This window comes from Tachyglossus aculeatus, chromosome 5, assembly GCF_015852505.1.
Source record: "Tachyglossus aculeatus isolate mTacAcu1 chromosome 5, mTacAcu1.pri, whole genome shotgun sequence".
In the NCBI taxonomy this organism is placed as follows: Eukaryota; Metazoa; Chordata; class Mammalia; order Monotremata; family Tachyglossidae; genus Tachyglossus; species Tachyglossus aculeatus.
Window position 1 is genome coordinate 50,327,674 of NC_052070.1, and position 16,779 is coordinate 50,344,452.

The following is a 16,779-nucleotide window of genomic DNA, read 5'->3' on the forward strand; positions in this document are numbered from 1 at the left end:
AAACCTGATTCCCTCTGCAGTGCACTCTGAGAAGGGAAGTCAACCAATACCCCCTGCTCCTTGTTCCCAGACATCAAATAAGCAGCAAAATTATCCTGTAAAGTGGCCAAGACCCTTCCGGGGACTGGCAGCGTCATTGCAAGGCAGAGAGACGGAAGGCTTTATAGTCTTTCTGGGAGAAATCAGGCTTCTGGGACTCCTCATTATGAAGAACCTGGAGTCCAAAAAACTGCAATGGGCGCCTAAGCCTCATCAAGGGGCTTTCCAGATACAAGGGAGAGCAGTGTGGCTCAGTGGAAAGACCCTGGGCTTGGGAGTCAGAAGTCATGGGTTCTAATCCCGGCTCTGCCACTTGTCAGCTGTGTGACTTTGGGCAAGTCACTTAACTTCTCTGTGCCTGAGTTACCTCATCTGTCAAATGGGGATTAAGACTGTGAGCCCCACGTGGGACAATCTGATCACCTTGTATCCCCCCAGCACTTAGTGTTTCACACATAGCGCTTAACAAATACTATCATCATTATTAAAGGCTACTGCCTCAGGCCGAGCTCCATACTAACATGGGAGAAGCAGCATGGCCTTATAGAGAAGCAGAGGCTTAGTGGATAGAGCATGGGCCTGGGAATCAGAAGGACCTAGGTTCTAATCCCAGCTCCACCAACTTTCTGCTGTGTGACCTTGGGGAAGTCACTTCACTTCTCTGTGCCTCAGTTACCTCATCTGTAAAATGGAGATGAAGAACCCCATGTGGGACATGGACCGTGTCTAACCTGATTAGCTTGTATCTACCCCAGCTGTTAGTACAGTGCCTAGCACATAGTAAGCTCTCAATAAATACCATAAAAAAACAAAAAGGAGTAGACCAAGGCCTTGTGTTCTGGTTCCATCACTAATGCTGAGGATTCTGGGAGAGCTAGCCTTAGGGACCCCTTCTTTTCAGCCTTTTCTCAGTCTGTCTTCTCATCACAACGGTGGGGCCATCGGCTTGGAGAGGTGCCAGTTTCCAGCTTCACCCCAAGAAGGGTAGGGACCGTCTCTACATGTTGTCAACTTGTATTTCCCAAGCACTTAGTACAGTGTTCGGCACACAGTAAGCGCTCAATAACTATGATTGAATGAATGAATGAACACCAGAGGCTGGAGGGAAAAGGGAAGAATGCCAGAAGCTACTGAGCCAGATGAGGACAAAAACACCCAGCTTCAGGAAGGAAAAACTGATTAGCTTCTAATTGCTGTTAAATTATATATATATATATGTCTTTTAAGTAGAATCTGCATGCCTAATGTGATTTTTTTGATTACATTTTTATAGTCTGACTGGGAGTGGTTGGAACAGAAGAGGCATTCTTAGCAAGAGAGGAAGAAACTGGTAAACAGATTGGCCTCCCTGGCAGCCACTGTAGATATCAGAGAGTGCGGTCAGCGGGGCTTAATGGGGATGTGGTCAAGGGACTGAGGTAGGGAATCTGTTGTGGGGGTTTAGGCCAAATACAGGTGTTGGAGGGGATGGGGACGATGGGACTCAAGAGAACAACTGAATCTCCACCACCTTGGGAGTTTCACAGACCAGGCTGTGTCCAAATGCGTCATCCATGGCCCTGTCATTTTCAAGAGAAATGAGAGAAGCAGCAAGGCATAGCAGATAGAGCACAGACCTGGGAGTCGAAAGGCCCTGGGTTCTAATCCCAGCTGTGCCGCTTGTCTGCTGTGTGACCTTGAGCAAGTCATTTATCTTCTTGTGCCTCAGTTCCTTCATCTTGAAACTGGGGCTTAAAACCATAAAGCCCCATGTGGGACCTGGACTGTGTCCAACCTGGTTATCTGGTATCTGTCCCAGGGTTTAGTACAGTGCCTGACACATAGTATGTGCTTAATAAATACCACTGGGGAAATAAAAGAGGCTTTCGGTTCTCTTTGACCTTGAGGACTGAAGCATCGAGAGTGGAAAGTATTCCTGGCTCCTCAGGGGAGGCGCCTGGAGAAGGGAAGAGGGTAATCAAGGTGTGTTTAAGGTCTTGGGGTTCTCCTTCAACCTCTGGAAGAGCAGTACATGATCATAAATTATCTCTCCTTTCCCTCTCTCCCCTGCTTTTCTGCTGTCCTCCCTCAGGCCCAGTAAAGACCGCAGCAGCTGCTACACTTAGCTTTGTTTGGGCTGCTCAATAGCTGCAATAAACTAATCAATTTGAGTCATTTTGAGAGCAAGAGAGAAAAGCCAACTGACATCTCAGGCGTGCATCTCCCCACCACTTGGTCCTTGAGAGAAGAGCTGCAGCCAGGGACCCTTGAGAGAAGAGCTGCAGCCCCCTGCCATCTCCTGCTCCATCTCCTTCTTCCCCAGACAGTGGATTCCGGGGTTGGTGGTCGATTAAAAAAAGTGATCCAGTGGCCAGAATGGACTTGTAAGAGTGCTATGGGGTGGCACTACCTCTTTGAGGCTTGCCATGCCAGCCCTGGGCAGCTTTCCATAATGATAATAATTGTATTTGTTAAGCGTTTACTATGTGTCAAGCAGTGTTCCAAGCACTGGGATAGATACAAGCTAATCAGGTTGGACATAGTCCCTGTCTCACATGGGGCTCACAGCCTTAATCCCTATTTTACAGATGAGGTAACTGAGGCGCAGAGAAGTTAAGTTACTTGTCCAAAGTCACATCGAACACCAGCAGCAGAGCCAGGATTAGAACCCAGGTCCTCTGACTCCCAGGTAGTGTGCTTTTTCCACTAGGCTATGCTTCATGCTGTGCATCTGGCATAAAGTGTGTCATATATCTGAGCCCAGGGTACTTGTGTGGCCACCCAATTGTGCTGGCACAAAAGAAAGGGCTTAGGATTCCACAAATCCTGCTGGCCTCTGGAGAGTCCCCAACCATTCATTCATTCATTCATTCAATCAATTGTATTTATTGAGAGCTTACTGTGTGCAGAGCACTGTACTAATCGCTTGGGAAGTACAAGTTGGCAACCGTTTCCCAGGCCCTCGTCCAAGTGCCCTCCCTTCCTCCTAAACCTTGAGTCCCACATGGGATGGGGGCCATGGCTGATGATGATGATGACTAGGCCCTCATTCCCTCTTCTTTCACTCTTTTTACATCACCCTTGCACTTAGATTTATATGCTTTATTCACCCCTCCCTCAGCCTCACAGCACTCATATACATATCCATAATTTATTTATAATAATGTCTCCCTCTAGACTCTTTAGTTCCTTGTAGGCAGAGAACATGTTTACCAGATCTGTTCTATTGTACTCTTCTAAGCGCTTAGTACAGTACTTCACACTCAGTAAATGCTCAATCAATACAATTGATTGATGATGATGGTATTAGTTAACTTCTTACTATGTGTGAAGCACTATATTAAGCACTGGGGTAGAGCCACGATAATTAGGTTAGACAAAGTCCCTGTCCCACATGGGGCTCAAAATCTAGGTAGGAGGGAGAGCTGGTAATTTCCTGCCTTGGCAACTAAGAATCTTTTAATAAGTGCCATAATGGTCAGAATTATTTGTGTTGAGCCTCAGCTGATAAGACAGGGAACCTGACATCTGGGAAGGTTGAGAAGCAGCATGGCCTAGTGGAAAGAGCACGGCCCAGGAGTCGGAGGACCTTTGTTCTAATCCTGGCTCTGTCACTTGTCTGCTGTGTGACCTTGGGCAAACCACTTAACTTCTCCATGCCTCAGTTATCTATAAAATGGGAATTAAGACTGTGAGCCCCATATGGGATATGGACTGCATCTAAACTAATTATTTTGTATCTACCCCAGCTCTTACTTCAATGCCTGGCACATAGTAAGAGCTTAACAAACGCCATCATTGAAAAAAAAAAAAATCTGGGGTGGTGGGGTCACCTGTAGTCACTGGTGAGGCAGTAGCGACACTTAATTGTACAAGCTCTTTCCTCCCACCTTTCTTGGCCCCGCAGCCTAGTCTCCCCAACCGCCAGCCCCCATTCCCCGGCCCCACTCCACCATTCACAGAGGCCGCGGGATTGATTCCTACAGTCAGCCCCTGTGTCTTCCAGGGAACGGCAATGCCGCTGTGGCAGCAGGCTGCGATTTATTCGCGGGCAGATTCCCCCCACCCTCGTCAGACAGACTCGCCTTTCCCTGCTGCTGTAGAGTCTTTATTTAGCCGGTACAAAGAGCAAGGGGCCCTGCCTTGTGTTCTGGCCCTGGAGTGTTTTCACAAATACAGATTGGGCTTCGGAACAGTTAGCTTCTCTGGTGGGAGGAGGGGAAATGGGACCAGAGCGTGAAGTTTAATTATTTTGTCGATAAGAACCTTTGCATATTACCAACATTGTTTCCTTCTCCTCCTTTAAGGTCTCTGCCCACCTCGCTCCCTCTGCCCCGGGAGTGTTTCTCTCTGCCCTCCTCACCCCGCGCCAGGTCCCCGGCAGCCCCCCTCCTTGCCAGGGAAGAGGGAACAGTTAATTGAAATGAAGCGTGATCAGGAATTTTAATCTGAAAGTCAGCATTAATTAGTCGGGGAGGGTGCAATTAGCTTTCTCGCTTCAGCGCCTGATTCTCTAACTCGGTAATGACTTGCTTTATGGCCCTGAGTTTAGGGGCTGGAAGGACAGGCCAGACCAGCAGGATGGGGCTTGGAGTGGGCAGAGGGATTGAGGATCCTCACCGGGCAGGGGCTCCTAGGTACCCCCTGCCTGCCATCTCTTCCCCGTTCACCCCCTCTAACTCTTTCTCCCTCTGCCCCACCTTGGGTCCTGAGTGGCTGCCCTCTGGGCAGGCCAAAGGGCCTGCCCCTCTTCCTGCTGGTGCCCAGGGTGGCACTGAGAGATTGGGGTTCAAGCTCTGTCTGTGCTCCTTCCTCTCTCTGGGATCAGTCGGAGCTGCCAGGTTAGACCAGTGAAGGTTCTGAGGTAGACCTGGGCATGGGGGAACTGCAGGAGAGGAGAGATGATGGAGGAAGGGGATCTGGCAATCTTGTCTTGCTGCCTGGCTGTGTTTTCAGGGGCGGTGGCCCTCCCACCCAACAGGGATGCCCCGTGTTAGGATATCTAGTGCCACAGAGGGATCTGCCCCTTGGCCAGTCCCAATCGGCTCCCTCTGGGCCCCGTTAATGTCTCCCTCCCTCTTTCTGCCTTCCACAGGAGATGGACGCGGAGGACGAGCCTCTGTTGCAAGACGCGTGGCTGGATGAGGAAAGGGAGCAGGAGGAAGATGAGGAGGAGGAAGAAGAGGAAGTGGAGGAGGGAGAGACGGCCGCAGAGACCTGCCGCAGGCCCCAGAAGGGCGGGTGGGGCCCCAAGCTGTGTGGGCCCTGTGGCCAGAGGCCCCAGACTCCACCCCCCCGGCCACCGGCCTCAGGCTTCTGGAGCACCCTGGGCTGGGCCTTCACCAACCCCTACTGTGCCAGCCTGGTGTTGTTCCTGGGCTGTGCCGTGCCCACGGCCCTGGCCGCCCTGATGTTCCTGCGCTACCCGGCCCTGGACATCGACATCTCCTACAACGCCTTTGAGATCCGCAACCATGAGGCCTCGCAGCGATTTGACGCCCTGGCCCTGGCTCTCAAGTCCCAGTTTGGCTCGTGGGGGCGGAACCGGCGAGATCTAGCAGACTTTACTTCCGAGACCCTCCAGCGGCTCATCACTGAGCAACTGCAGCAACTCCGCCTGGGCAACGCTTCCCGGCTGGGCAGCAGCTCCCGGCTCCGGCGCGGGGTCCCCACCTCTGATCCTGGGGGGCTGCTCCAGCCGGAAGCCTGGGCCTCCGATACAGTGAAGGATGACAGGCAGGCCACCCCTGCCCCCCGAGGGTTCTCGGCCAATCAGAGCAGACTCTCCTGGGCCATGACAGTGCCCTTTCCAGGACGCGAACTGGCCAACAGGAGAGGGTGCCACCCCCGCTGTGAGGGTCCCCCCTACAGAAGTTGGACGGTGAATCGGAGCAGGCGCCTCCGACGGGGTGCCTCTCGGTGGGACTACTCCCGAGCCTACGTGAGCGCCAACACCCAGGCTCATGCCCACTGGCGCATTGAGCTCATCTTCCTGGCCAGAGGAGATACTGAGAAGAACATCTTCACCACGGAGAGGCTGGTCACCATCCACGATATCGAGCGGAAGATCATGGACCACCCTGGCTTCCGTGAGTTCTGCTGGAAGCCCCACGAGGTCCTCAAGGACCTGCCCCTGGGATCCTACTCTTATTGCTCCCCACCCAGTTCCCTCATGACCTACTTCTTCCCCACTGAGAGGGGTGGCAAGATCTACTATGACGGGATGGGGCAGGATCTGGCCGACATCCGAGGTGAGGCCCCTTCCTGGGGAGGCTGCTTTTTGTTCAGGGGAAACTGGGCCAGGGATGGGCTGGGGAAAAGGGGGAGCAACTGAACTGTGGAGACCCAGGGAGCATTGGGTTGGGATCCAGCCAGGAAAGCTTCCCGGTGGAGGTGGGCTTTGAGCTGTAATTTCACAGATGGCAGATGGGAGGGTGTTCTGGGTAGCCTTGAGTGGTTTCTCAGGGGTGAGGTAGTGGACAAGGTGAAACCTGTGAATGTGTCCCCATTAGGGTCCCTGGAGTTGGCCATGACCCACCCGGAGTTCTACTGGTATGTGGATGAGGGGTTGTCGGCAGAGAACATGAAGAGCTCCCTCCTGCGCAGTGAGATCCTCTTTGGGGCACCCCTCCCCAACTACTATTCGGTGGAGGATCGCTGGGAGGAACAGCGCACCAAATTCCAGAGCTTTGTGGTCACCTACGTAGCCATGCTAGCCAAGCAGTCCACCAGGTGAGCAGACCCAAGCCCGGACTGAATGGGGATGGTGGTGACCCCTTCTTGCTGAGCTGCTCCTCCAGGTTCTCTTGTCCAAGGCTGTAGTGTGTACAGGTGAGTGGGATGCTTCTTTCACTGATTTCATGACCTGCAAACCCAGAGGGAGGATGGAGTGCTACAACATTTCTTGGACTGGTAAGAATTCACACTAATCTGCAAGGCAATTTTAACCCCTGGAGGATGGGACTGACTGGAAATCAGGTCAGCTAGGTTCCCTCCCACGCTCTGTCCACAACCCCTGCCCCCACATTCACCAACCCGATCCCCCGCCTCCTGTGATTCTTGTTTCCTATTCTGCTTCCATCCCTTCTCCGAAGCCAGATTTCCAGGGGTCCCCAAAGAGCTTGGACATCTCTAGCTGCTAGAGGCTATGCAGGCCAAAGACTCATTCAATCATATTCATTGAGTGCTTACTCTGTGCAAAGCACTGTACTAAGCGCTTGGGAGAGTACATTATAACAATAAACAGACACATTCCCTGACCATGAGTGTGGAGACACGTCTAATGCTGCAGGGTGACTCTTCTCAGCTTTTCAGAGCTGGCTTTCCAGCAGGAGGGAGGCTTAAGAGACTAGAAGACTGGGAAGCTCAACTTCCTCTTCTTCCCAGTCCTCTGCTGGGTGGCCAAACCGGCCCGGCTGCACCTGCTCCTGGCTAAAGTCTCCTTGCTCAGAATGGCCTGCAAGGCCCAGGCAGATGAGGCTGGGCTGGGCCAACCAGGCTCAGCTCAACTCTTGTGACCTGCTCCCCATGTCTGAGGCTAAGTGGAGTGGGCTCCACAGCATGGGGACAGCCGCCCACCAGGCAGCCCTTGTCTCAGGCTGCTGGAGGGGGCCAGGGCAACTAAGCAGAGAGGGGCAGGCCCTGCAGGGCAGAGGATAACTAAGATGCCCCCAGCAAGGGTCAGGGAAGAGCACTTAAGCAGTTAAGAAGAATGGATTACCGCCTTGCTCCGGCTATGTCGGTTTATTGTGTCGCTGGTTTTAATTATCTGGGATTACCTCAGCTTGGAGCCATTCTCAAGCAGCCAGGCCAGTAAATTATGAGGTTCTTGATAGGCCTGGGCTTTGTCCGTGCCTGCTCCTTATTACCTTTGTGCTTAATATAATCGGCCATGGTTAAGATTCCAGGTGGAATTTGGAGGTTACTGGCGTGTTTACTGACGGCAAAAACTCTATTAATGTCAGCGACTGCCAGACATCAGAAGAATTAAAAATAAAAATTGACCAGTGATTGAAGATCGGCTTTCTCCTCCCCACTGTTCTCTCTGAGGATGGCTTGGGGTACCTGGGGCTGGCAGCCTCTCTGTCGCTGGAGGAAAGGCTTTCCCAGACAGCCCTGCAGCCTTCTGGGAGAGCCACCAACTTCCTCTTCTTCTCCTGCTCTCTGCCATTCATTCAATCATATTTATTGAGTGCTTACTGTGTGCAGCACACTGTACTAAGCACTTGGGAAGTACAAGATGGCAAGAGATGGTCTGTACCCAACAGAGGCCTCACAGTCTAGAAGGGGGAGACAGACAACAAAGCAAAACATGTGGAGAGGTTTCAAGTCGACAGAACAAATAGAATTAAAGCTAGATGCACATCATTAACAAAATAAATTGAATAGTAAATATGTACAAGTAAAATAAATAGAGTAATAAATCTGTACAAACATATGTACAGGTGCTGTGGGGAGGGGAAGGAGGTAGGGCAGGGGGATGGGGAGGAGGAGAGGGAAAGGGCTCAGTCTGGGAAGGCCTCTTGGAGGAGGTGAGCTCTCAGTAGGGCTTTGAAGGGAGGAAGAGAGCTAGCTTGGCGGATGTGTGGAGGGAGGGCATTCCAGGCCAGGGGGAGGATGTGGGCCGGGGGTCGACGGTGGGACAGGTGAGAACGAGGTACAGTGAGGAGGTTAGTGGCAGAGGAGAGGAGGGCGCGGGCTGGGCTGGAGAAGGAGAGAAGGGAGGTGAGGTAGGAGTGGGCGAGGTGATGAAGAGCCTTGAAGCCGGGAGTGAGGAGTTTTTGCTTGATGCGTAGGTTGGCAGCCACTGGAGATTTTTGAGGAGGGGAGTAACATGCCAAGAGCATTTCTGCACAAAGATGATCCGGACAGCAGCTTGAAGCATAGACTAAAGTGGGGAGAGACAGGAAGATGGGAAACCAGAGAGGAGGCTGATGCAGTAATCCAGTCGGGATAGGATGAGATTTTGAACCAGCAAGGTATTGGTTTGGATGGAGAGGAAAGGGTGGATCTTGGTGATGTTATGGAGGTGAGACTGGCAAGTTTTGGTGATGGATTGGATATGAGGGGTGAATGAGAGAGCGTAGTCAAGGATGACACCAAGGTTACAGGCTTGTGAGATGGGAAAGATGATAGTGCCGTCTACGGTGATAGGAAAGTCAGGGAGAGGGCAGGGTTTGGGAGAGAAGATAAGGAGTTCAGTCTTGGACATACTGAGTTTTAGATGGTGGGCAGATATGGTGTGGGAGGGAAGCTGGCTATGTTAAAGACTCAAGGCTGGGAGATTCTCTGGAGGACACTGTGTCCATCCCCCTACCTCCACTTGGTCCCTCCCTTCCTTTCCTCCAAACATTTTGGGGATTTAGACATTTCTCTGGTTCTGTGTGACCTCCTTTGGCAATATCTACTCCAGAGGAAGAGTTGGGGCTGAGGTATTCCCTCGTTCCCCAGTGTTTCTTCCTGCCAAACATGACTGGGAAGAATTAGCATCTCTGCTCTGAATCCCTCTGGCTGCAGTGTGCTTTGGTTCAGAATTCAGTGTTGGTGGAGATTAATTGTTCTCCTTCCCCCATGCAGAAACACAGCTTCACAGCTTATTTTGTGTGCTCTCTCTCTCTCTCTCTCTCTCTCTCTCTCTCTCTCTCTCTCTCTCTTCCCCCCCCCCCCCTCCAACTTTCCTCTCCCCCTCACAGCAAAGTCCAGGTGTTGTATGGGGGAACTGATCTGTTTGATTATGAGGTGAGGAGGACCTTCAACAATGACATGCTGTTGGCCTTCATCAGCAGTAGCTGCATCGCTGCCCTTGTCTACATCCTCACCTCCTGCTCAGGTAGGTTTCTGCTTCCTGTTCCTCTCCACTCCAATCATTGACCCTTCCTGTCTTTCCTAATCGATCAGTCAGTGATATTTCTTGAGCATCTTCTGTGGAAAACACTGTACTAAGTACCTGGGAGAGGGCAGTAGAGTTAGTAGACATGATCTCCATTCTCAAGGAGTTTACCACCTAGTAGGGGAAGTGAACAGTGAAATAATCACAATAACTGTGGCATTCATTAGGCAGTTATTATAACCCAAGCACTGTACTGAATGCTGGGGTAGTTAAGAGGTCAGATACAGTCCCTATCCCATGTGGGGTTCTCATCTAAAGGGGAGAGATGAGAAAATGGAGGCACAAAGAAATGAACTGACTTGCCTGAGTTCACACAGGAGGCAAATAGCAGAGCTGGGAGTAGAAGCCAGGTTCCCAGGTCTGTATTCTTTCCATGTACAGGAGGAAGAAGGGAAAGGGGATATGTACGTGAGTTAGTCTTTAAGTAATAGTGTATGTCAGATATGTACATAAGTGATATGGGAGGTTGTGAGTCCATAAGGGTTGAGGTGGCACCAACAGGATGAAGTGGCCATTGTGAAGATAAAATCTGGTGAGAGAAAAAACTGACTTGGGGAAGGCCTCTGGGAGGAGATGAAATTTCAGGAGGACTCTGAAAATAGAGAGAGCAGACTCTGTTGGATTTGAAGGGGGAGGGAGTCCAGGAAGGCCTTGATCATCAGTCAACCAATCGATCGATGGTATTTATTTAGGGCTTACTGAGTATAGAACACTGTACCAAGCGTTTGGGAGGGAACAATACAATAGAGTCAGTAGACATGATTATCTGCTCTCGAAGAGCTTTTGGTCTAGTCCGAAGACAGACATTAAAATAAATGACAGTCAGGGGAAATGACAGAGTATAAAAATATGTACATAAGTGCTGTGGGGCAGAGAGTGTGGTGAGTATCAAAGTACTGAGGGGGTACAGACCCCAAATGCATAGGTGACACAGAAGAGAGGGGGACAGCAGGAGTTAATCCTCCTGAGGAGGATCTCCTGGGCTAAGGAGATTCATTCATTCAATCATTCAATCGTATTTATCAAGCGCTTACTCTGTGCAGAGCACTGTACTAAGCGCTTAGATATAAAGAGGCATCCTAGTCTACCACTGGCTTCCTGTGTCCTTGTCCTTGTCTCAACCTCTCTGGACATCAGTTTCCCTATCTCTATCAATTTCAGTCTCAACAGTATCACGTCCTTATTGCTGTTCAGAGCACTGTAACAGGCTCTTGTGGAATAAGCAGAAAATGCATAAAAGTCAAGCCCTGCCCTTAAGAAACTTACAAACTCATAGGAAAGGATATTTAGAATGATGCGTATGCAGTGATAAAAAGAGCAGGAGAGAAGCTATAAATAAGAAACACGAGTGGATCAGTACATCAGTGAGAAATAAATGAACAGAATTGCTCATTGGAGCTGGGCTGCACAAGGTGGACTGTGAAATGCAGTGAATTCTTCCTGGTCCCGACCATCCTGCCAGGGATGTGGTTGGGGGTGGGTGGGGGGGGAAATGTAAGAGCAGAAAAAAAATAATAATAATATTTGTTAAGTGCTTACTATGTGCAAATCACTGGTCTAAGCACTGGAAAGCAGTTATAACTGGCTTGAACCGGTGGTACATCCAGTCCAGTGTTCTTTCTCTGGCAGCAGCAGCAGCTGGATGCAGAGGAAGGAATCCCAGGTCCCAGGGGAATTCCAGCTCAGGGGTGCTCTCTGGAGTAGAGAAAGACTTGAAAGATTTGATCAAAGCCCACTATCAAGATCTCCCCTCAAAATGATGTGACATGCTGTGCCACCTCCGGTTATCAGTATTGCTATTATTGGAGGGAGCTGGGAGGAGCAGAGTGACCCAGATAACATCATTTTAGGCCGGGTTTTTTAATCTCCAGGGGGATGTTTAGCCTCCCCGTGGCCCAGGGCTCCTTCCCTAAATGGCATCTTTCCCTCCCCGGCTGACCAGGCGAAATCATTGTCTCCTTCCTCAGCGTTCCCACCTGTCAGACACTTGAGGATGATTCTCACCTTGTTCAGCCTGTCTGCCCATATTTAGCTCCTTTAATCTGGCCTCATACATCATCTGCCTTGCTTCACTGCACTCCACTGGCCTCCCTCTGAGCCGCCCAGTTCCAGGAGCTGTTGGGGAAATGATTTTCAGAGGGAGGTTCCCCTGCTAACTGATTTGGACAGTGTTAGGGGTGGGCGAGGGGGAAGGGAGAAGGAGAGATGGGGGAAAGAAGGAGGAAGAGTGGGAGGAGGCAAGTCACTTAATTTCTCTGTGCCTCAGTTCCCTCATCTGTAAAATGGGGATTAAGACTGTGAGCCCCCTGTGGGACAACCTGATCACCTTGTAATCTCCCCAGCACTTAGTACAGTGCTCTGCACATAATAAGTGCTCAACAAATACGATTGAATCAACAATTGAATGAATGACTTAAAACAGCACTTAGTATGGTGCCTGACATATAAGTGCTTAACGAGTACCATAAAAAAGGAGGGAGGAGGGGGGGTACAGTGCTCTGCCCACAGTAAGCGTTCAATAAAATCGATTGAATGAATGAGGAGGGAGAAGGAAAGGGGAAGAGACAAGGAGGAAGAGGGGACATGGAGGAGTAGGGTGGGGACCAAAGACGGAAGGAGGAAGAGTTGGGTGGGGGACAGAGGGAGGAGAAAAAGGGAGAAAGAGGAGAACTCAGGAGGGGCCTGAAGGCCATGCTGACCAGATCTTGGGTGTCTTGTCATTTCTCCCCTTCCCCTCTCCCTACTTTTCTCCTAATCTTTCTGGTCTTGGCCTTTCCCTTCTGGGAATAATCATAATAATAATAATGATAATAGTGATGGCATTTATTAAGCACTTACTATGTGCAAAGCACTGTTCTAAGCACTGGGGAGGATACAAAGTGACCAGGTTGTCCCACGGGGGGCTCACAGTCTTAATCCTCATTTTACAGATGAGGGAACTGAGGCACAGAGAAGTTAAGTGACTTGCCCAAAGACACACAGCTGATAATTAGTGGAGCAGAATTTGAACCCATGACATCTGACTCCAAAGCCCGGGGTCTTTTCCACTGAGCCATGCTGCTTCTCTAAAACGCAGATTGTGGATTTATGCCTGGATGTATCTGCCTGCATTTTCTATAGAAGTATAGGCTGAAAGGTCATCCAATCCATCCCTCTGCCTAAAGCCTGCTTTACCAGACTCTCCACCAGCACTGAATATCTATCTTATTCTTAAAGCCCTCCAAGAAGGGAGGCTCCCTTGGTAGCTCTATCCAGTACTTAGAGGCCCTCCCCAAGATCAGGAAATTCTTCCTTCTCTAGAAAAGCAGTGTGGCTTAGTGGAAAGAGCATGGGCTTGGGAGGCAGAGGATGTGGGTTCTAATCCCGACTCCACCACTTGTCTGCTGTGTGACTTTGGGCAAGATGTTTAACTTCTCTGTGCCTGTTACCTCATCTATAAAATGGGGATGAAGCCACATGGGACAAGCTGATTACCTTGTATCTACCCCAGCACTTGGAACAGTGCTTCTAGACTGTGAGCCCACTGCTGGGTAGGGACCGTCTCTATTTGTTGCCAACTTGTACTTCCCAAGCACTTAATACAGTGCTCTGCACACAGTAAGCACTCAATAAATATGATTGAATGAATGAATGCTTGGCATATAGTAAGCGCTTGACAAATACCATCATTATTACTATCCAGCACTTAGAATGGTGCCCAGTGCTTACAACAGTGCCCAGTGTTTAGAACAGAGCTTGGCACATAGTAAGCACTTAACAAATACCATTATTATTATTACTCTAACTGGCTCCTGCTGCTGGGTAAGCCTAGCTTCACTCCTGAAACACAGAGCTCTGTCCTCTCCAACCACCCCTCTCCCTCCTCCTCCCCCTCACTGGGCCTCTCCCCTTCAAGGCATTTGTCGGGACTGTTCCAGTTTTCCCTAGCCCTCCCTTCTCACCCATTCCAAGGCCTTTGATCTTCCACTCATGTCAACTCCCCACTCTCTGGGGTTGTTCTATCCTTCAGCTGGTCCTCAGTCAAGGAGGGGCTCTTGGAATGGGGAGGGTATTGGCATAGCCTAGTGGAAAGAACACAGGCCTGGGAGTTAGAGGATCTGGATTTTAATCCTGGCTCTGCCATCACCTGCTGTGGTACCTTGGACTTGTCACTTCCCGTCTCTTCTCCATCACCTCGCCCCCTCCTACCTCACCTCCCTTCTCTCCTTCTACTGCCCAGCCCGCACCCTCTGCTCCTCCACCACTAATCTCCTCACCGTACCTCGCTCTCGCCTGTCCCGCCATCGACCCCCGGCCCACGTCATCCCCCGGGCCTGGAATGCCCTCCCTCTGCCCATCCGCCAAGCTAGCTCTCTTCCTCCCTTCAAGGCCCTGCTGAGAGCTCACCTCCTCCAGGAGGCCTTCCCAGACTGAGCCCCTTCTTTCCTCTCCCCCTCGTCCCCCTCTCCATCCCCCCATCTTACCTCCTTCCCTTCCCCACAGCACCTGTATATATGTATATATGGTTGTACATATTTATTACTCTATTTATTTATTTATTTATTTATTTATTTTACTTGTACATTTCTATCCTACTTATTTTATTTTGTTGGTATGTTTGGTTCTGCTCTCTGTCTCCCCCTTTTAGACTGTGAGCCCACTGTTGGGTAGGGACTGTCTCTATGTGATGCCAATTTGTACTTCCCAAGCGCTTAGTACAGTGCTCTGCACATAGTAAGCGCTCAATAAATACGATTGATTGATTGATTGATTCTGTGCCTCAGTTTCCTCACTTGTTAAAGGAGGATTCAATTAATCATATTTATTGAAGGCTTACTATGTGTAGAGCACTTCAAAACCTGTTCTCTCCTAGACTGTGAGCTCCATGGGGGACAGGGGCCGTGTCCAAACTGCTTAACTTGTATCTACCCCAGTGCTTGACACTCAATAAGTGCATAACATACCACAGTTATTATAGCGTGGCATAGTGGATAGAGAAGGGGCCTGGGAGTTAGAAGATCCCAGGTTCTAATTCCTGCTCTGCCACTTGTTTGCTTTGTGACTTTGGGCAAGTCGCTTCACTTCTCTGTGCCCCAATTACCTCATCTGTAAAATGGGGATTGAGACTGTGAACCCCACATGGGACGGGGACTGTGTCTAGCCCGATTTACTTGTATCCACCCCAGTGCTTAGTACAGTGCCTGGCATATAGTAAGAGCTTAACAAATGCTATTATTATCCCCTTTAGACTGTAAGCTCACTGTGACCATTCATTCAATCATATTTATTGAGCCCTTACTGTGTGCAGAACACTGTACTAAGAGCTTGGAAAGTACAATTCAGCAACAAATGGAGACAATCCCTATCCAACAATGGGCCCACAGTCTAGAAGCGGGGAGCAGGGAATGTTTCTTTTTATCATTGTACTGTACTCTCCCAAGAGTTGAGTATAGTGCTCCGCACACAGTAAGTGCTCAATAAATACAACTGAATGAATGAATGAATATTATATAGAAAGGGGTATTTTCAGACTCTAGTAGATAAAATAGTTCAAGGAAGGTTGGACCCCATTGAGGGACTTAGGACATCTGCTATGTTTTGTTTTGTTATCTGTCTTCTCCTTCTAGACTGTGAGCCCACTGTTGGGTAGGTATCGTCTGTATATGTTGCCAACTTGTACTTCCAAAGCGCTTAGTACAATGCTTTGCACACAGTAAGCACTCAATAAATACGATTGAATGAATGAATGAATGAATCTGCCTGCAGGAGAACTTGGGTTTTTCAAGGGATGGGGCAAGAGCAGGAATGACCAATTGCTCATCTCACCAGTTTCTGCCCAGGGATGTTGTCAATCAATCAGTCAGTCAATCAGTGGTATTTGTTGAGTGCTTACTATGTGCAGAACACTGTACTAAGCACTAGGGAGAGAACAGTACAACCAAATTACCAGACACATTCCCTGCCCATTACGAGCTTATAGTCCAGAGGGGGAGACAGGCATTAATATGAATAAATAAGTCATTTATAACTCACAATTTAAAGACCTGTACATAGTTGGGAGTTGTACTCCCAACATAGGGAGTCAACTCCCTATGTACATAGGGACTGGAGTCCACGTGAGACCTTCAGACCACTGTCGCTTACTGCAGTCACCTTTCCTGTTGGGTTGGAGCTCCACCTCTGGGGGACCGCCACAGGAACCTAGTACCATTAGCGGGTGTCGGCCTGGCAAATAAAGGAGAATGGTTCTGGGGCGGGAGGGAGGGGGTGTGACCGGGTTCCAGAGGGGCAGCTCAGGTTCTAGAAATGGCAGTGTGAGCACCCGCAGGCTAGCCCATGCCCTAAGATGTGGGGGCTACTGAGCCAGCCACAATAGGTTTGCCATGCCATCTCCATGCCATGCCAGACTGAGCCCCCTTTTTCCTCTCCCCCTCCCCATCCCCTCCGCCCTACTTCCTTCCCCTCCCCACAACACCTGTATATATGTACAGATTTATTACTCTATTTATTCTACTTGTACATATTTACTATTCTATTTATTTTGTTAATGATGTGCTTCTATTTATTTTGTTAATATGTTTTGTTTTGTTGTCTGTCTCCCCCTTCTAGACTGTGAGCCTGCTGTTGGGTAGGGACCATCTCTATATGTTGCCAACTTGTACTTCCCAAGCACTTAGTACAGTGCTCTGCACACAGTAAGCACTCAATAAATACGATTGAATGAATGAATGAATAGAAGCCAGAGTCAAAAAATGGTACCCAGTGGACTGGAAGTTTGTCCAGATGCTGGGTTGGAGTCGAGGGGATGGTGGTAGCCCACTCAGACTGGTTTTAGACAGGATGAGTCCCCCTCCTGGAGGTGTTCCAGAGTCCAGATAGAGTCTCCCCTTGAG

The 16,779-nt window shown here is 49.8% G+C and overlaps 1 protein-coding gene across 4 annotated transcripts in view; it reads left to right on the forward strand.

Annotated features, from left to right (window-relative positions):
• The window catches only part of DISP3 (dispatched RND transporter family member 3), a 62,187-nt gene that overhangs the window by 29,239 nt on the left and 16,169 nt on the right, over positions 1 to 16,779 (forward strand). For all 4 annotated transcript variants that reach the window (XM_038747453.1, XM_038747456.1, XM_038747452.1 and 1 more), the window contains 3 exons: positions 5,114 to 6,269; positions 6,531 to 6,750; positions 9,711 to 9,847. In XM_038747453.1, coding sequence (XP_038603381.1) covers positions 5,117 to 6,269; positions 6,531 to 6,750; positions 9,711 to 9,847 — 1,510 coding nt within the window. In that variant the 5' untranslated portion in view covers positions 5,114 to 5,116. The remainder of the gene's footprint in view (positions 1 to 5,113; positions 6,270 to 6,530; positions 6,751 to 9,710; positions 9,848 to 16,779) is intronic.